General features: G+C 45.7%; 5 protein-coding genes across 5 annotated transcripts; 3 read left to right on the plus strand and 2 right to left on the minus strand.

Annotated features, from left to right (window-relative positions):
- Window positions 1-850: 850 nt before the first annotated feature.
- PtA15_2A262 (uncharacterized protein) lies at window positions 851-2,158 on the plus strand (the record flags this gene model as incomplete). The annotated part of the gene is made up of 3 exons (XM_053166265.1): window positions 851-914; window positions 997-1,330; window positions 1,912-2,158. 3 exons carry the CDS (start codon window positions 851-853, stop codon window positions 2,156-2,158), a joined length of 645 nt encoding a protein of 214 aa, XP_053017504.1.
- A 656-nt stretch (window positions 2,159-2,814) lies between these two features.
- Window positions 2,815-3,283, minus strand: PtA15_2A263 (uncharacterized protein; the record flags this gene model as incomplete). Its single annotated transcript, XM_053166266.1, has 3 exons — window positions 2,815-3,044; window positions 3,121-3,164; window positions 3,240-3,283. 3 exons carry the CDS (start codon window positions 3,281-3,283, stop codon window positions 2,815-2,817), a joined length of 318 nt encoding a protein of 105 aa, XP_053017505.1.
- Window positions 3,284-3,441: 158 nt separating this feature from the next.
- PtA15_2A264 (uncharacterized protein) lies at window positions 3,442-4,351 on the minus strand (the record flags this gene model as incomplete). Its single annotated transcript, XM_053166267.1, has 5 exons — window positions 3,442-3,507; window positions 3,617-3,886; window positions 3,958-4,031; window positions 4,130-4,224; window positions 4,287-4,351. 5 exons carry the CDS (start codon window positions 4,349-4,351, stop codon window positions 3,442-3,444), a joined length of 570 nt encoding a protein of 189 aa, XP_053017506.1.
- Window positions 4,352-5,638: 1,287 nt separating this feature from the next.
- Window positions 5,639-6,301, plus strand: PtA15_2A265 (uncharacterized protein; the record flags this gene model as incomplete). Its single annotated transcript, XM_053166268.1, has 1 exon — window positions 5,639-6,301. The coding sequence occupies one exon, from the start codon at window positions 5,639-5,641 to the stop codon at window positions 6,299-6,301; it is 663 nt and encodes a 220-aa protein (XP_053017507.1).
- Window positions 6,302-10,817: 4,516 nt separating this feature from the next.
- PtA15_2A266 (uncharacterized protein) lies at window positions 10,818-12,080 on the plus strand (the record flags this gene model as incomplete). The annotated part of the gene is made up of 5 exons (XM_053166269.1): window positions 10,818-10,875; window positions 10,964-11,069; window positions 11,158-11,537; window positions 11,616-11,983; window positions 12,063-12,080. The coding sequence occupies 5 exons, from the start codon at window positions 10,818-10,820 to the stop codon at window positions 12,078-12,080; spliced, it is 930 nt and encodes a 309-aa protein (XP_053017508.1).
- Between the last annotated feature and the right edge of the window lie 8,613 nt (window positions 12,081-20,693).

Consider the following 20,693-nt stretch of genomic DNA (forward strand, 5'->3'; position numbering starts at 1 on the left):
TGAAAATGTTCTGGTTGGTGACATGTGCTATAACTGCCTCAAATTCCTAGGTGTCAATGTCGACAAGATGGCACATTTTTTTACTGCCTCAGCCTCATCATCTGCACCATCCACTTCTGCAAATAATTTACCAAGCACCCTTACACCCCATTTGGCCCAATATAGTCATCGAAAAATCACTACTGCTCCTTCTCAATACATTTCTCAACCTGGTCAAAATAGTTTAAACGTCCTCAAACCTCCCACCACTTCCCGTTCTGCATTACATAGTAAACCCCCTCTGACTGTGCATGACCCTCCTATTGATTCTGGTTCAATGGCCCATTTCCGTAGGATTGTAAAAGAAAAGTGGGTGAAACCTTCAAACTATGGGGGAAGCTCAAAAAGAGCTAAACCAAGCACCACCATACCCACCCCTCCAACAGCTAGTTCAATCAAACACCGTGATTTTGGATTCCTCCTTTATGAATCTGACATGCTTGTGAAAAATACTGGCATTCATCAAATCAAACAACCTTACAACTTAGATAACCCCAACCTTTATAATGATCTTTGTACAACCCTTTGGGCCATTTTTTCACCACAAATCTTGACTAAAACCCATATAACATCACTTCCAACCAACCCAGAAGACTTCCTCTGCCTCAGCAATGGTGAATCTCGGATCCCAGACCAAGATACTCTTCTTGGTGTGCTGAAAGAAGCCAAAGGACGCAAAGTCACCCACATCAACCTCACCTATGACCATCCATTTACTGGGGATGATTCCAACTCCGATCCCAACTCTGCTTCCCCCAAGAGATATCCAACTCGAGCTTCCACAGCAGCGGCCATTTCAACCCAAAGGACCATGGCCTGTAATCATGACAAGCGTAAAAAGAAGGCAGAACCATGGGCCCTTGGCCCATTAGCTGGTAAAACACCAATTCACATTGTTTCCACTATCCTCTGTTTTAAAAATCAAGCTAATACATCAATAATTTGCAATTATATTAGGAACTGTCATTGCTCGAGGAAACAAAATTCTTGCCAGCAAAATTGCCTTGTTAAGCAAACCTTTGCCAGCCTACTTGAATATCAACCGCGATGGCTGGGTCATTGCGCAGAGGCTCATCTTTGATGGTATTGAAACCACCGACACCCATACCGAACCCATTGTCATCAAGGTCAATCAAGAAGAAGTGATTGGGACAGGAGGAATGCGGACGACATATGCAGCTCAAGTCAAAACCAACACTGATGGTGTTGAAACTATTACCGATTACGTTGCCAAGGTCATGAAAAACAAGGATCACCAAGACCTCAATCTCCATGCAACGGATGCCCGAATGTACGAAGCATGTGCGCTTCTTCTTGAAGAGTATCGATCTGTAGTTCAGGCGTGCCGGGGCCTTCCAATGAGCACCAAGACAAAAGCAAAGCAAATGCAGGTGTGTGTCTCTCCATTTTTTTCTTGGCTTCACCAAACACTAACACTGGGAATATGTCTTACTCACCAGATTATCCGCCACTCAGTGGTCTTTACTGGTGATAAGTATTGTCCAGCAGATATATACTTTTTTGAAAAACGCTTGACTGGCACCTATGTTAAATATTCGAGCAACATTGACTTCAATGTCCCCGTCAATCAACCTGGGATGGATCCAAAACTCCTTCAGCTCATGGATGCTTTTACGCACTGGACATACAATACTTCGAAGGGAAAGAACTTGGTTGCAGACCTGCAGGGGGTTGGTCCACTTATCACCGACCCACAAATCCTTGACTTGGATGAAAAGTGAGTACCAATTATAATTTTGGAGTATGTTACTTACACTGACACCAAAAAAATAGCCTTTGGACTTTGGGAAATAATTCTACAGATGGAATCCAGGCGTTCACTGAAGCTCACATCTGTAATGAAGTGTGCAGAGCTATAGGCCTTCCAGAAGTTGGTGAATTAGCATGGGAGAACAATCAAACCCGGAATCAACAACGAAGTCCCAATGAACAATCACAATCTTCCAGCCATGCGAACCGGCCTACCAGAGCACCCCATGCCAGCAGTTCTTTGTCGCACTTGCTTATTAGTTCTGATGATGAGGGCGTGCTCCCAGATCCAAACACATTATTTGGAACTCGTTCATCCTTCAAGAGCCCACGAAACACCAGCAATTAGCACAAAACCTAGGTTGAATGATATTTTCTTTGAACTTTTTTGCCCGTCTCCATGTGACACTTAATGTCTTTCTCTCCAGCTTCTGATACACATCCTTTTCCCAATCCGACCTCACATCCAAACAGCCATTATCTTACTTGACCTCCTCACAATGTTTCCCACTTTACTCTCAAAAACAATCAGTACGTTCTCTAAACCATACTGAATAATATTCCTGTGCTACTCTTGCTTGGGTTGGCTACAGCTGTTACATTCCCTGGTGCGCTAGGTGGACGTTTGAGATAGAATCTGATTAACAAGAGGGCAAGGGACCCCATTGACCCCTTGCCAACTGTTGCCACTTTGCAGTTGGATTATCCTGTTTGGCGGAAGAGATGGCTGCTGAGGCCTGGCTTGGGTGGGATTTGCTTGTCGTATTCCCCCGTGCGCTAGGTTAATTTTTGAGATGGAGTTGGATTTACAACAGGGCAAGGGACCCCATTGACCCCTTGCCAGCTGCTGCCGTGGGAGTGGGCGAGTGTGTGTTTGTGGGCGCGGCGGGCGGGCTCGGTGGGCGTGGGCTGTTGGCAGAGGGGGATCACGGAGGAGGAGCGCGAGTGTGCAGCTCTGATGATGGGGGTGTGTTGGTTGCTGACCTTCTTGAATAATGTGGGTGATTATCGTGGGAGGGGAATTTTGAGCTCGGGGTTTGTGATGGTCAGCAGATTGGTCTGGGGGGTGGGCAAAGCCGAGCTACTGCTGCTGTTGTTGTTGGTAGTGCTGCTACGGTTGGTGTTCATTGGATGGTGGGAGGGGATGGAAGCCAAGAGGAGGGCTAGATCGAGGGCGTAGGTGGGCAAGTGCTCGGCTGGCGGCCGAATGGCAGGGCGAAGTGGCTTGGCGCAGTCTTGGTGGCAGGGGGCACGCTGAGGCATCCAATGAGCTGCACTCTTTAGCGGAACAAAAGCTAGAGAGGAACTTACTCTGAAGAGGGGGTTCGCCAACACTAGCGCGTTGGGTTGCAAAGCTGACGGTGGTCAACGTTATGAGCTGGCGTGATCCCGATTTCCAGAAAGAAAAAAAAGTAGAGATGAGGACAGACAAGGGAGATTGTAGATCGAGCAACACTTGAGTTCGGGTAGCCATCGGGCACGTCTTGTCTCGGCGTCAGAGGGTGCATCAAGTTGAGAGGCAGGAGGCCGCTGAGGAGAGGGGACAATGTGGCTTGTGAGTGCCTGAGCAAAAGCCTCGAAGGAGATCTCACAACGGTCCCAGCCGAGCTGAACGATTGATTGGGGTAGCACTCACAACGGTCCCAGCCGAGCTGAACGATTGATTTCGAAGGAGATCTCACAACGGTCCCAGCCGAGCTGAACAATTGATTCAGCAAATGAGAGCTTTTTAAGATTGCTCAGGGTCGACGAAGTCTTGAAGATGTGGTCCAACAGGCCCGGGTTCAATTCGGGGCGGCCATCTTACTTGGGGTAAACCCACTCTCCCCATCGATCGCCCACCTCGAGCGTCAAGGATTCCAAGGCCGGGCTGATGCATTCCGTGAGGATTCGGTATAGGCCAGGCCGTTGAAGCGAATTGGCCGGATTGCAGAGCTGGAGCGTGCGCAGGCTGGCAGGATAGCCGTTCAGGATCATGCGCAGGTCGTGCTCGCTCATCCTCAGGTCGTTCAAGACAATTGCTCTCAGGGCACACATCTTTTGAGTCGCCGATTGCAACGATCGGCGCATCCGGCGACTAGCAGAGATTGAGGAATGAGAGTATCGAGTCGTTTTCGACCGTCCGGATCGGTTTGGATCCCTCTATACATGCCGAGCCGGTAGTACATCGGTCAATGGGGGAAGGCTGGAATGGCCCTTTAATTCGGCGGATGCCTTGCCGTCTGATCTAGAGATGAACGCCCGGGGTATGGTTGGAGGATGGTGTCCATGGCTGTTAGTGGGGCTTGATCTGATGGTGGGAAAAGTAGGGGCAGCTTACAGTCAGCTTGCTCTGGGTTCCATATTCGTATCCCCTCGTCCTTCGATCCGCTCGCCAGTTTCCCTCCGTCGACCGACCAGCCGAGGGTGAAGACACTACAGCGGACAGGGGTGGGTTCCTAGGGTGCGGCCACGGCTCAACGCAGAGAGAGACTCACGGCCCGGTGTGGCCGGGGAGCAGTCGAGTGGTGGGTGGTTTGAGAGCCATCGGCGTGGTTTCCATTCGGAGGGCAAGATGCACGAGTCCGGGGGTTGTTGAAGTTTGCGTGTATTTTTTCGCAGCCAAGCTGTTGCCCAATCCCCGATTCCCCTCCGCCAGATCTCCACCAACACGATCGCTCCCAACAAATCTCAGCCACCAGCCATCAACATTTCAAGATGGCACCAGAAAAAAGTGTGTAGCATCATTGGATTTACTCACTTGCAGCTTCTTGACCCTTACTAACAATCATTTTCTTTTCCTTTACCCACAGACTTCGGAATCAACAATCGTTCCCCTCCTCAAGATCGTTTCCACCGCGCTCACTTGCCTGTTCGGGGTCGATTTGCTAGGCAAGTCCTCTCTTCCTCAAAATGCTTTATGACATTTTGTTTCAACTGTTCATAACTGCATGTTTTGTATTTGTTTATTAAGTTTGCCCCCCCTAATGATGGGAATTACATTCGACCTGGAAAGCCCAAGGCTCTGTTCCGATCATACACGACCAACTCTTCACAGTATCGCTCCATGGATTTTTCTCATCAGCCCCGCTCACCTGCTCGTGCATCCTTCCACCCGGCTCGAAATGCTTCACCTTATCCGGTTCTCCCTCTTAGGCACTCTCGCTCGCCCACTTACAATCAACATAAACCGGATTTTCCAAACATTCGTGGTTGCTACACTCGCCCTTGTCCTCCTGGCCAACCTAACGTTCCGTCAAGCAAATCCAACTGTGTGCAACCAAGGGGTCAATGGGGTCCCTTGGAAGTCACTTATTCCAGTCGAAACCAAGCAACTGGTGAACAACCAAGGGGTCAATGGGGTCCCTTGGAAGTCACATATTCTACCGATAACCGTACAAATACTTCTGTAGAAGAAAATCGTCAGCTTACTGAAAGACAAAAACGAAACCTCAAGATTTTCCCTCGAATCCGCAACCCCTACTTGACTGAATCAGCCAATCAGGCAGTCAAACCCTTTGTCCTACAGCTCAACCATAATGCAAAAAATAAATATGTAATAAAACCCTCAAAGCTTTCCTCTTGTCGACTTATTGCTACCAACAACACTGGATCGCAAACCCTTTTCCTCCTTCAGTTTCATCCGATTAACCCTTCAGATCCAGACGAAAAATATGTTTCCGAAAAGCTTGGAAATATAATTTCAGACACGTTTTTCATGACGAATAACCGACAGGACTTGCATCCCAAAACAATGTGTAGCGGTGTTATGAGGGGGGTTGGTTTTTGACCCGGTTCTGATGAAGGGTCAACTGCAGGTAAGATTTGATACTTAGATTTAACCATACAAATGTGTTCTCTGATTCATTTTTTGACATATGCAGGCACATATGCCCGCCGGCGTGATCTTCCTCAAGAAGTCTTGGATGATGATGACAGACACTGGGATCAGCTTGGCGACCACAACCAATTTCTGTGTCACCGAGTCCAACATTTTTCCAAGCAATTTTTCCACGAAAATGCCGATATCATGAAGTCGTTTGGCATCCCGAGTTGGTCCAACAATGAATGGAACGAATTTGAACAAGAATGTGACGGGATCTTCTCTAGTGCGATGATAACTCATTCAAACTTTTCAAACAACCCTCACAAGGATAACGATCTGAACCCATGGACATACGGTCTATTCAGCTACATCAACCCATCGACAGGCCTTCCCATTTCCCCTGACAACTTGGCTCCAGGACATGTGTTTTGGTTTCCTGAATTCAACTGTGAGATTGACTTTGGAACATCTCCAGGGATCATCGAGCTGTTATGGGCAAGTAACTCTGTTGAACACCAGACTAAATATCCACCAGCTCCGATGCAATCAACTCCTACAATGACACATTACGGATCCTCTTTTCAAATTAGCAAGCGTTTGATGTATAGAGCTATTAAGTTAAAGAACATGGCTGCTGAAGAAAGAAAAAAAAAAAAACCCTTTGCCAACAGAAAAGAAAACAACTAGAAATTTCCAGGTTTGTTGAAAAAATGAAATAGTCATGTGTTAATTTCCATCAGATTTTGTTTAAATCACTTAGTTATTCATAAATCTTTTCTCATTTTGAATATGTCCAAGAAGAATTTTCAAATTTTATTAACTTCCCAGTGTCAGATTTGTGTGAGAATACAAATGATGTTTTTATTCTTATTAAATTTTCCAAAACAGGGGGTGAAGAAACATCAATTTACTGTGCAGGTTATTAGATCCCTTATAATACAGATAGAAATCATGAAAAGCTTTTAAATACCTCAAAGGTGTGCATGGCACTTTCCAAGGGTGGCCTGAATTTTACCTTAAAGACTTCTATGGTACACCTTGGAGGTAACTAAAATTCTACTCAAAAAATTATCTTGTCTTTTCTCATAACAATATGTTGTAGGAGATAAATGGAGAAATTAAACAGATTCTTGAAGAATCAACTCCCAAAAATTAAAGTTCAAACTCCCAATGGGAGTGGACAACCTGAGTAGCCAAATTTGATGTCCACCTGGTCCCCACAACCATTTTTTCTCTGGGAAATAACTGGGAGTTGCCTTTGAATACAAATTCTGACTAATTGTTTGGGAGTCAGGATTTTCATTTTGAAAAGAATCCCAAAAATAAAGAAAAATTCAAAACTCTTCACTGAGCCACCCAAAGCATACCAGGTCTTTAGAGTGGTAAGAAAGGCCTCTCAAGAGCACATAGTGAGCTGCATGGAATTTGCACACCACAGGAAAGAGGTGTTCTAGTGTGGGTCCAATTTGGCAAGTGTCCTACTAAAGAAAACTATGTACCAAAACCTTAGCCAGGTTTCCCCAAAGGGCATCAAAATTTCATTACATTGATAAAATTGCTTTTCCCTAGAATATTTAGCTTCTAGGCAGTATCAGACCAAGATGTATAGTGTAAGAGGCACTATTCAATGTGCTGGAGCCACTATTGAAAGTGCCAGAGGCACTATTCAATGTGCCGGAGTCACTATTGAAAGTGCCAGAGGCACTATTCAATGTGCCGGAGCCACTATTAATAGTGCCTCTGGCACTATTCAATGTGCCGGAGCCACTATTAATAGTGCCTCTGGCACTATTCAATGTGCCAGAGCCACTATTAATAGTGCCTCTGGCACTATTCAATGTGCCAGAGCCACTATTAATAGTGCCTCTGGCACTATTCAATGTGCCAGAGCCACTATTAATAGTGCCTCTGGCACTATTCAATGTGCCAGAGCCACTATTAATAGTGCCTCTGGCACTATTCAATGTGCCAGAGCCACTATTCAATGTGCCAGAGGCACTATTCAATGTGCCAGAGCCACTATTGATAGTGCCAGAGGCACTATTCATAAGTGGTATTCAAAATTGAATCATAACTGCATAAACATAAAATCATAAACAGATTTTGGCTGGGTTATGTAAGAATGCCCCAGCCAAGTTCACTTATGATTTCATGTTTATGTAATTATGATTTGAATTTTGAATACCACTATAGTGCTGGAGGCAATATTAAAAGTGCAGGAGCCAATATTCATACTTCTGCAAATGATTTTCCAAGTTGCTCAATAATCCAATAAAGCAGTAAAAACATTGCTTTTGTAGCTCAGCACTGTAGTGGAATAGAAAAAAATTGTGGTGAAACTTCAATTTTGGGGCAACAAAAAAAATAATAGTGAAACTGTAACAAAATTGAAATATATACAGTAAAAAATAACTTGCACATGGGATGAAATATATTTGAAAATGGATTATTCAAATTTTAACTAGATTGGTGGCCAGCTATTTCTGAGTCAGAATCACTATCTGAGGATGTTGGAGTGGTTGGTTCTGGAGGCCAGCCATAACTTGGGAGGGGCTGGTCATCAGGAAAGGACCTTTTTATATATGGGAGCATGTGTTCATAGGCTGACCACACTGAACCAATTGAAATGTCTCCAAACCTCAGCCCAAGGGCTGCCATGTTTCCAGTGGCTTCATTGTGGAACCAGGGAGGTGTTTGAGTGAACATAAGTTCTTGATCCAGGTATTCTTCTTGGAGTATTTCCTGGATGTGGCTGGCTGGAACTGGAAGAAGTTGATTGGTTGTATCAAAGGATTCAGGTGTACTATATGAGAAATCAGGGGTACAGACAGTGGGGAGTGAAATACGATGATCCCGTCGCTTTCTTGAGTTGTTCTGGTGCAGGACCCATCTGTCAACACTTGCCTGGAAAACTGGCAACCAAAGAAAGAGAGAAAGAAGTCTGGGATGTGGAGTGTTAGTTGAACTTATAGTTTTTTAAACATATAAATATATATATGCTTACTTTTCAATTTCATTGCCCGCATCATATCCCCCATGTTCTATTTAATCTTCAATGGCATTAATCACTGCTTGATTATGGTGTTTCATCATTTGAGACCACAGAGCTTCAATCTTTTGGTTACGGGTGGATTTGGTGAAATGCATTCTTTTTGAGGCTTCTTCTATACTGATTCCAGCATGGTGATAGGAGAGGAACATTTGATATGCCACCATGTCAATAGTTTCAGAGCTGAAGTCAGTTGTCACCTTAAGAGGAATTCCGCCGGCTTTTGCTGCTGTTTGAAGGAAATAAACTCCGATGTGTTTAGGATCATTGTTTGTCACATGAACAAACATTCCAAGGATTTTTCTGGACCATGCATCAATGATTCCATATTTCTTCAACTTATCATGCCCATCACAGGCCCAGACATGATTTGGACCAAGTGTGCGAAAAATACGCCGTTTGCATGTTTTGCGGAGATGCTGCGCCAGACCTTCTGGATCAATCTCTCGCAGTAATTCATACACAGTGTTGCTGCCAGAGGGTTTGAAGCAAATAAATTCAAAAATTAGTGTGGGTAAAGGGGCATAGAAAAGGTTTGGTTCACTCACCGGGGTACACTGATGGAATAAAACCTCTTTAAAATTCAGTGCATGCTCCGGTAGCCAGCAGAGGTTTGGAGGAGCTGGGTGCGTGCATGGTTTATACACTCAGCTACTTTTTCCAATGTCACTTTTCCATCTTGAAGATCATTTGTATTTTGTTTCAAATTGAGGTATTTCATGTATCTTTGGATAGTGCGAACATGTACATTGATGTTGGTTTCCTTGAGAAGTCGAGCTTTGATCTCATTCAAGTTGAGTCCCTTTGAATGGGAGGATCTGATGGATGCTTGTATGATTGCGGGAGGGCCAGGCGGAAGGTCACGATGTTGGAGACACCATGCTTTTCGCTTGCGGCTGAGGGTTCGGGGGTGCATTTTGATCCCATGTCTCTCTTTGAGGATGTGGAGTACTTGGGGTCCTTTGTAGCCTCGGAAAAGAAGGCTTTGTATGATTTCTTTATCCATGTCTTGTGCTTGTGGGGGTGTATGGTGTTCGTCGGTGTCGCTATCATCTGAGCCGGTGTACTCAGTACTGTAGTCTGAGGTAGAAATGTCGCTCATTGAAACAGGTGGAATTCGGCAATGTGTGTGGTGAATTATTGGCAAAGGAAGGGGAATAAGAGACACTTGTGGGGTCGTAGCTCAGCTGGAACCCGTCCTGCAGCAAGTGATGGATTGCCCTGGCCGGCAATGGTCTTCATCATGTACACTGTGGCAATTGGGTAACCAGCTTGGCGCGTCCTTTGTCGCCACTGCTGCCCCACAAGGGGGGGCCACCATGGTTACAGCGTTTCAATGATTCAATGAGAGCGTCACCTGGCACGCTTGTCAAGGTGGGGAGCAATCCCATTTTTTCTCACCAACGATGAGCCACCCTTTGCTGCCCTGGCCATCGGGCAAGACACAGGTGTCAACAGTTGTACCTTTAGCAACTCCCTCCAATCCAACTCCACCGGCAGCCATCGCCGCTCGATACCTATGTATCCAGCTCGCCAACAGGGGGAACTGCTCCCGGCGGGCTCTTGCCGGGTCAGCGGGCCGGGAGGACCCCTCTCTGCAAGCTGTATATGTATACCGGTCGCCGAAAGGAGGCACCGCGCCCGACTTGCTCCTGGCAGCCTAGGTGGCCGGGGGGGGGGGGGGGTCTCCTCTCGGCAAGCTGGCTACATATGTATCCAGCTTGCGGAGACTCGGCGACCTGGACACACACCCCCGCGGCGATGGCCCGCGGGGCGCAACGGGTCCCAATATGTAGGTGGTATGTAGGCTTTGTTCGGTAAAGGCAGCTTGAAGATCTTGCCATCGGATATATGTAGTATACATACAGAGGTTGACACATGAACAACCAGGGTTGACCAGGGGCTTCGAGTCTTTTGAGTCTTTGACTTTTGGCGCGGGCCCTATTTGGTCTAGCTTTGACAGGCGCCCGGCGGTGTTTCACCCGCCGCCCTCTGAAACGAGGGGCTTGTGTTAAGCTAGCTATTTGGTCGCATACGGACCCGAATCGGGACCGCGGTGGAGATGCTCTTAGCCCGATATCCACGTCGCGCCTGATCCCCGATTCAACACTCCCCTCAAGGCGCGCGACTACCCTTCCTGGAAAAAATCTTTCGATGGCTTTTCTTGCGGATTCCCTGTCTGATCGCCTACTATTTGCTATCCCTAAGAAAGGTCAGCTGCATGTAACCCCATGTTTCTGATTTAACAACGAAAGCTTAATCTAACATGACTTCTGATTTGTTTGTGGATTCTTATCCAGGAAGGCTTTACGAAAAATGTTTAGGGCTGTTATCGGGTGCAGATATTCAATTCAGCCGCAGTCACCGGCTCGATGTGTGTCTTGTTGGAAACCACCAGATGGCATTGTGAGCGATTCTAAAGGCTTTTTTATGATAGTTTTGAAGTCAAAGCTAAATACGATTTTCCGTGGTTCATCTCCTTGGATCTATGTAGAGTTTTCTTACCCGCAGCTGATATTCCTCGATTCGTTGGCGAAGGAAATGTCGATCTGGGAATCACCGGGCAAGATATGGTGGCCGAAGCGGATCTCGACGGATTGATAGAAGAAATTTGCCCGCTCAACTTTGGGAAATGTAGCTTACAAGTTCAGGTGCCTGTCCACTCTGACGTGAAAACACTGGATCAGCTTTCAGGAAAGAAGATTGTCACCAGTTTTGAAGTTGTCAGCAAATCGTTCTTCAAACAATTAGACGACAGGATCAACGCCACTCACTCGGAAGGCCAACCCAATGCCACTTTTATTGAATACATCGGTGGAAGTGTCGAAGCAGCTTGTGCCTTAGGCTTGGCCGATGGGATTGTAGATCTCGTAGGTAAGCTGACAGATATCTAACTGTCCTCCCATCGTTTTTTGCGAAGAAAAACTGATTGAATGCGGCTTCAATGTACAGAGTCTGGTGCCACAATGCGTGCCGCAGGCCTACATCCCATCCACACAATCATGACCTCGGAAGCTGTACTAATTAAATCGAGCAGGCCTCCAAGGTGTGAAATACATCAACAATTGATAGATCTGATCACTAGCCGTATTAAGGGAGTCGTCGCGGCCCATCGCTATGTACTCTGCCAATACAATATAAACCGGGCGCGATTACCAGAAGCCCTGAAAATAACACCAGGACGACGCTCTGCCACTGTCAGCCCATTGGATGACAACGAATGGGTGGCCGTATCGGCGATGGTCTTCAAAAAGGACAGCGCAGATACGATGGACAGGCTACAGGCACTTGGCGCTTGTGATGTATTCCTACTCGGCCTGGTAAATTTCTCAAAAGCTCTTGTCGGGATTCAAGATCCATAGTGATTTAAAACTGACTTAACATATTTACACTCTTCAGGAGAACTGTCGAGTCTAGACCAAATGCATGCTCTCTCATCTTTACGATATACCCTCTTCTTGGAATTCCATTTAGCAGATGCTGCCGTTTATTTCTAGTACTGGTGTCTAGGATAGAATTAAATTACGCCTCCCTTTGCTGTACCGCTGTTACAGGTTTCGTGCATTGGGTGTAAATATCCTCTAGGGTTAGTAGGGATGTGTAGTCCTCAGCTAACCCGAGTGTGGGAAAAGATTGGGAGTAGAACTTCCTCTGTTTCTCGGCCAACAGGCTTGGTGGGAGGATGTTACCCAATCAGACTAGAAAAAGGTAAATTGTTTGGTGTAGGATTTCTCTCAAGAAGAATGTAGTTTGAGGGCAAAAAAACCACCTCTCAGGAAAAGGATTTTTATAATGCAAGCCTGAGCCCATTGCGCAAAAACCCAATTCTTCATTCTAAAAATTCGCCGTCTACACTAGCAAAACCAATTATCTGTCCCTCCACACTCGATTCAGCTCCTTTAGGAGTTTCCTGGCTTCTGACAGATCCTCCTCCGAGTAAGTCCGAATATATAGTTTTTAACAGCTAGATTTCCAACGTCCTATGTCACAGATATCCTCCACTTGTTTAACAAAAGCAAACCAAAGAGATGCGCCGCCTACCCTAAAGGAGTGGCCTAGGTAACCGTCAAAACCTCCTTGCTGAAGTGTCATTTGTATTCTGGACACAGCGACCGTCCTTGTTAAATGCTGTTGTACCACCAGGAAAATAAAATAGTCAGTTGATGACAAGTGACATCACACCAGCTCCAGCCAGCTACCCACCATCTATCCAATATCTATCCACTATCTACCCCAATCTCCCAACAATCTCCTCACCTTCCAAAATTTACCAAGGAGGTCCTATTCAGTTTTTGATGAGCTCAAATGATCCTCAGTTCTATCCAGCTGATACTCAGCTTTGGTACCCAGCTCATACTCAGCTTTTTTGCCCAGCTCATACTCAGCTTTTTTGCCCAGCTCATACTCAGCTTTTTCACACAGCTCGCTCTCAGAATTGGAATAAAGCCTTTTGACCAGTCCTTGCCCAGGTGATGCTCAGCTTTGTAGTAGTACTTGCGCAGCTGATGCTCAGCTTTTTACCAGTCCTTGCTCAGCCTTTTCCTAGTCCTGTCCCAGCTGATGCTCAGCTTTGACCCATTCCTGGGCCAGCTGGCCAGCTGATGCCCAGCTTGCTGAGTATCAGCTGAGCCAGACCAGGGAAAAAGATGGGAATCAGCTTGGACAGGACCAGAGATGAAAATCAGCTAGGCTAGGGCCAAAGCTGAGCATCAGCTGAGCCACGGCCAAGGCTGAGCATCAGCTGTGCCAGGGCCAAATACGAGCATCAGGTGGCTGGTTCCAAAGCTGAGCATCAGCTGGGCCAGGGAAAAAACTGAGCATCAGCTGAGCCAGGGTAAAAGCTGAGCATCAGCTGGGCCAGGGCCAAATCTGAGCATAATCTGGTTTTTTCACATTGAGTGCTTTGATCCTGGCACCTGTCATGTGAGCCCTAGATGTGCTGGTGGAGAGGAGCAGCATTGGAGGAGTGTTGGAGCTGAAAACAAAGCTGTGTCATGTCACTTGCCATCAAGTGACTACTTTTTTTTCCTGATGTACGCCATGTTTATAGTAACCAAAGAGTGATGTTTTAAAAACCCCTGCTTTGACCAGACGCATAGTTACCACTTCTATGGGGCATAACATGTTCCCGGTACTCTGTAGCACTAGCGTCTGAGTAGTCCCGGGTGCCGCCGTCTTTGCGTTCCGTAAAGTCAAGTAGACAAATCTCTTTTTCACTACTTCTCCATTCCTTATGTCCGTCGTTGTGGAGCTACTCATTGGGGGAATATAGCTTAGAGAGGGATGAGTGCGTGAAAAGCTGCCTATCAGGTTGGGAGAGTAATATGGGAAAAGAATAAGAGTATGGACTCTTAAAGAAAACTGTGGCTGATGAGATGTTGAGAATAGTGCTTTTTAGACAAAAGTAAAATAGGCTATGTAATTCTTTATTCTGTGACCAGGGATGCAAAATGACAATCTGATGGGGGACAAACAGAATGGGCCAAAAGGCTCTACATTTATAGTGAGGGGACAACAGGTGGTTCTGAGACGAACAGAAAGATGGGAACAGGGTAAAAAAGGCCTCCAACAAGGGGACAAGGCAACAAACCAACAAGGCATCTACTCCATGGCTTGGGATGACATAAGAGGAAACAATAGCCATGGCGCATCAGCCACCATGCATCTGAGAAAGAGTTAAGCCTTGATGGAATATAGAGGAGTAAATTCTAGTGAACACTCAGAGTCCTTCCTAATAGTCTGGCTCTGTTTGATGGTGGACTTTCTCCCACTTTGAACCTAAATTTGTACATACTTTATTACCCATTGTGGAGGCCATCCATGAAAGCAAATACTGAAGGGTTTGATGCGCCTGTAGAGATGATTCTGGGCTGTTATGAAGTGTCTGTGGGTGTGGATTACATGTACCAGGGTGATTTCTAGAGGGCGCTGGGCGGTGATTCCTTCCTGGTGAGTGTCTGAGTGGTGTGATAAGGTTTTGATTAGGCTCACCACATTGTTAGTAAAGAAAACTGGTTGTTAATGTCGCCTGCAGCCTTCTTGTTGGCCACCTCTCCCATCCTAGCCATCCCCCAAAATACCACTATCGCCAGATCTCCAATGGCTTTGTCCTTCTTGGAGCCAATGGACAAGTTTTTTCACAAGCCACACAAGATGGCGTAGCATAACTGCCGGTTTTGGTGGTTTAGGTGGTAACTCTGCATCCGCTTTGGCAGAGGTTTACAGTGTAACTGATACTTTACAAGTATTGGTATTGTGTGTGTATTGTATTGATTTTTGAGCCAATATTTTGTATTGGTATTCTATTGGCAAGCCAATGCAACAGCAATTTTTGCTCCAGCAACAGTGGGTCAGCTACGCTAACCATAGCTGTTAGCACAGCATAGCGCAGCACAGTGCGCTATTTGTCAGTGTAGCGTTAGTGCAATTGCACACATCTGCGCTAATGCTACGCACACAGGGTGCAAAGCTATTTTAGCTTTTAGTGTAGTGTTAGCGCAGATGCACACAATTGCGCTAACACTAAGAACAAGGGTGCCAAAGAGGGCGCGCTCCGCTGCGCTACAGCGCTTTTCGCAACAAAAAAGGCCTTTTTTCCGCTAAAAGCGCCTTAGCGCAACGCAACGCAGCGTAGCGGAGCGCTAACGCTAAACAAAAATTGGGGTGCTGTTAGCGCAGCGCAGCGGTGCTAACAGCGCGCTAACCCTACTCAAAAAAGGCCGGTGCTTTTTGCCACTACGCTAAAATAGTGTAGTTTAGTGTAGTGGCCCACCGTTGCCTCCAGGAGTGTATTGGCTCACCAGATACAATACATCATTTTGAAGATTGATATATTGGCTACACCAATACAATACATGGTAAATACCAATATTTATTTTCATGTATAGTGTGTCATAATGGGTACCCACTGGCGGGTGTGGGTGTTCAGATTTAGGGGTGAAAACAGGCGGGTACCCGCACCAAGTAGCCGCCTGAATCACAAAAATGTGCCGCAGTTGTACTGTCCAATCACGGGTAATTGGACAGTACAACTGAGGTGCTGCAAGTTATGACACAGGAGGCCACAGGCTGCCGGGGCAACTCAACTCCAACCTCTCAAGCTCAAGCAATAGTACAGGTACCTCGGGTACCTGTAGAAAGTACCACCCGCACCTGCCCACACCCACCAAGGGGTGCTGGGTGCGGGTGTGGTGCTGGTTTTTCATATTGGCATTGCCAAAGTCCCCTGCCATTCTTGGTTTGGTGACATTAAACATACAGCTAATCATAGTTCCAATTGTCCAGTTCATGCAGGTTCATGCGTTATCAACCCTGATAATAATATTTAAAGCTATCTAGAAAAATGTATTTTCAACACTGTAACTTCAAGTGCATCTTGGCATTTTCTACATTTTACTCATGCTAACTGTAATCAGCATCCTGGTTTGGTGGCTCAGCATCACCGGCCAAGCTCTTGTTCAACTCTTCAGTCCTCTGGTCCAGCTGATCATTCTAATCATGACCATAGTCAACTCTTGCCTCATCATCCTTATGAACAACTCCATCAGCATCAGAATTATCATCAACAGTTGCTTAATCAGTTCTCTAATCCTGTCATCCCAAGCCATTGCCTTCAAAAGCAACAGCAGCACCAACAAACCAACAACAACAACAGCCCCAGCATTGCCAGCAACATTACCAGCATTACCCCCCAACCCATGCCAAATGGTAAAATTAAATTTCTTTTTATTTATTTAGATTTTGTTTGTGGAATGTTGTGCCAGTCTGTGGCACTTTGCATGTTTACTGTATATCTCAACCTCTTCAAAAACAGACAATCTAAAACAAATATCAATCAATTGTGTACAATTAGCATGTCTGCTATCTCTACTCCTCTGATCATGTTCACACTTGCTTTTTTTTTGGGGGGGGGATTTTCATGCTTTGCCAAGTGAGTGTTCAAGAAGGAGACTTGATTTTTTGTTCCTTTTTTTTCTTGCCTTGGATGTTTTTTTCTGTGGAATGGTAGAAGCAAACTGGGTAATACAGTCTCCCAGCATTGAGGAGTGGATCTCTCAACACACTCCTCAAGCAGAGAGGGGCATGTGTCCACTCAACCTTGCTGGAGTGATTGGCCAATGAATATACAGGACTCTGTCGGTCCAACAATGTTGGCATGCCCACCCCTCTCCGACAGGATTCTGTTGCTAACTTAAATGAGTCCTTCTCTTTGTGGAGGGGGGATACCATCCCGCCAGGAACCTCCAAAGGAGGAACTTATACACCATGTCAACCCCGTGACCTGAGAGAATTTTTTTGTAGCAGCACCTATTCTCATTGGGTGATTAGGTGTTGGGGGAACAAAAGATGCAGAAGATCATGGAGAATCTTTCTACATATTTTTAAAAAATTTTGAGGCCTTGAGTGGCACTCAAATTCCTTTTTTATGACCACCATTGGTTCTGCTTCATCATTCATTACACATCTTGGACTGTACAGGATCCAAAACTAATATGTCCCTTCTTTGGAGGTCGCTTTGCTCTTAGATTCCGTTGTGACAACCAAAACAACACCAACAATTTCTTTCTTGGTGATTTCTGACCTCTTCAGAACGTTCCCCCTTGCGGAGGAAAGCAACGTTAGGGAGACACTCAGGCAGAGTGTCAACAGAACATTGACACCCTGTGGTGTACAGGTTTCTTGTTGCGGGGGAGGGGGGCGGGGGATGTTGTGACACTGTATTACACTTCAAGTATAATTAAATTTCCCAAAAAAAATACTCAAAGTTTGATGTTGGGAAAATCACTGAAAAAAAATCACTCCGTACTGAAAAAAAATGTAAACTGAGCGTGCTCAGCCAAAAAAATAAAAATGTGTCAGACTGAGTAAAAAACAACGGGGCACATTTTTGGGGTGACTTGTTGGACAGGCCTGCACAAGGCCTGCATGGGCCCCTAACAGGCCCGTTGGGCCCATTGAAAAAGTAGTATTTGTTTGGAATTCCCATGCTCTGCTAAAATGTGAAATGGGTCAAACTGAATAAAGAACATGGGGGTACATTTTTGGGGAGATTTTTTGGACGGGCCTGAATGAGGCCCACATGGCCCCCACAAAGCCCACTGGGCCCATTGAAAGAGTAGCCTTGGTTAAGAAAGCATATTCTCAGCTAAGAAATAAAAATGTGTCAGACTGAGTAAAAACCCTAAGGGCACATTGTTGGGGAGGCTTTTTGGACGGGCCTGCATCAGGCCCGTACAGGCCAACAGGTTTCCAAGGGAAAGGAAAGGGCCTAGACATACATTCTGTGAGTGCACAAATGTCATACAGATGTCAGAAGCCCTTCAATGTCTTCTGTTGATTAGTGGTCAATTGGTGCTGTTCTGAAACATCATATGGGCATTCTTAACCAAGACTACTTCTGGGTTAGCCAAACCAGCTTTGGGTGGTCCCTGACGGGCCTGATTCAGGTCTGTCAATAAGCCCTCCCCAAAAGTGTGGCCCCATGTTTTTTACTCAGGTTGACACATTTTTGTTTCTTAGCTGAGCATAGGCATTCTTGACCAAGGCTACTCTTCCAATGGGCCCAGTGGGCTTTGTGAGGGCCATGTGGGCCTCATTCAGGCCCGTCCAAAACATCTCCCCAAAAATGTACCCCCTCATTTTTCATTCAGTTCAACCCATTTCACATTTTAGCAGAGCATGGGAATTCCAAACAAATACTACTTTTTCAATGGGCCTAACGGGCCTGTTAGGGGCCCATGCAGGCCTTGTGCAGGCCCGTCCAACAAATCAACCCAAAAATGTGCCCCATTGTTTTTTACTCAGTCTGACACATTTTTTTTTGGCTGAGCACGCTCAGTTTGCATTTTTTTTCAGTACAGAGTGATTTTTTTCAATGATTTTCCCAACCTCAAACTTTGAGTATTTTTTTTGGGAAATTTAATTATCCTTGAAGTGTTAGCTCTTGACTGCGAAACCTGTTACAGGTTTTGTACACAGACTTTCACTTCAGTTCTCTTTCCTCACTTATTTGAAAATTATCACATTATCTGAATCTACTCCACTTCATCCACTACCAGATACCTGCCGGCCAGCAGGGTTACCCACCAGCAGATAGCAGGTACCCGCAATTGGTTCTTAACTTTGTTTTGCCCAGCTCCAGCGGGTACCCGTTTTCCAACTCTATGCTGATATTACCATGTACGCGCATACATTTGGGTGACAAGCAGGTGCGGGTCTGGATTCTGGGATTCTGGGTGAAATCTAACGGATACCGGGTAATTGAAGTTTGAACCCAAACCCACCCACACCTGCCCCCGGATTCCTTTGGGTTGTCAACCTTGTCCAACTCCAGCCAACCTCGGCGACCAGAAGAGAATCCTTGTGGTTTCAGAGGCTGTGTAGACTCTGAAACCTGAAGAGTTTCTTCTGGTCGCCAAGGCGGTATTACCTCTACAACCAGAGTGGATTCCTTCTTTTTGCCAAGGTTGTATCACCTCTGCGACCAGAAAGGATTCCTTTGGGTCCTCCGGGCTGTACAACCTTGGAAACCAGAAGGATACCCTCTTGTTTGCAGGGGTTGAAAACCCTTGGCCACAAGAAGGAAGCCTTCCTGGTCGTTGATGACATTCATTGTTCCCAACCAGAAGGAATACCTTCTGTGTGAAGAGGCTTTTATTTACTCTATGACCAGAAGAAACCCTTCTGGTCAAAGAGATTATAAAGCCACATCAACCAGAAGGCATTCCTTCCGGTTTTCAAGGTGAATGACAAGATGCGGGTACCCGCGGGTATCTGCGCGGGTACCTTCCCAGGCCGCCAGGTACCCCCCAACAGGTGCGGGTGCAGGTGCGGTTATTGGGATTCAGAACTTCATCCAAAAGAGGTGGCGGGTAGCTGCACCCGCGCAGGTATGCGGGTGGAAAGTGGCCAGCTCCAGTACCCAACACCTCTTGCCGGCTACCTATCAATCAATTGGCTCAAGCCTGCATTGATATATTCTACTTGATAATATTGGGATGCAGAATTTTCTGCATTTCATATCAAAAAGCTCTGAAAAAGAAATAAAGCTTGTTTCTGTGTTTTTTTGCTGGTATGTAGCTCTGCAAAAGAAATAAAGCTTGTTTCTATGTTTTTTTGCTGGTATGTTTGAGCCTGAGGGAAAATATTAGCAAATTGGGGAAATATATTTTGTGCAGAAAAAGTGAATTTGGAAATTATTAGCCTGTTTTGCTACATTTCAACATAAAGTCAACATGATTTATTGATGAGTTTGCATTTAACAAAATCTGATTTCATTGAAATTTTGAAATAGAGTTCCCCTTAAATCATGAGAAGTTTTTAGAAAACATTGCATTGACTCCTGAATCACTTTCAACAAAATTACCAAAAGCTTGTGATTTGTTTCTGACAAAAATTCAGAATCATTTCCTAATGTACATCTGACTGACATCCAACCAAAACTCACATGAAATTCAGCTCTGGCACTCTCTGGAGAGTGGGAACATATCTCCCCTGGTGTAAAGAGTAATATTACTCGTGTAAAAATACCCCGTGAAAGTATTATGTAGACTTTTACTGAAGCTCTTTCACATGAAAATTGGTTATAAACATGTCATGTGACAGAGTCAGGAAAATTGGTCTATTATAATCCAAGTTTATTAAAGACAGAGAAACACGGAAAGAAAGATCAAGGGTTCCCCCTACAAATCAACAAAATTACAAAAAAAAATGCAAGGGTTCCCCCTTCCAAAAAAAAGCAAATCACAAAAAAAGTGTTCTTAACAAAAAATCTAAACACCACAAACTAGACCCACTATCCAGCCCTGTCTAGCAGGGTTTAAAATAGTGGGTGGATGGCCCCCAGCGCGCCGCATTGAAGGCATTATGCAAAGGGGGGCCAACGAGTTTAGCCCCTCAAACTGTGCAAGTGCAACAGCGGAGGGGTGAGGGCGAACCGCACGCTGGAAGTACATACAGCGGCAGAGGACGCCCTGGGGGACACAAAGACACAACCCGGAGTCCTCTTTTATAGACAATCGGGAATTGCCC

This window comes from Puccinia triticina, chromosome 2A (genome assembly GCF_026914185.1).
Source record: "Puccinia triticina chromosome 2A, complete sequence".
Taxonomy (NCBI): domain Eukaryota; kingdom Fungi; phylum Basidiomycota; class Pucciniomycetes; order Pucciniales; family Pucciniaceae; genus Puccinia; species Puccinia triticina.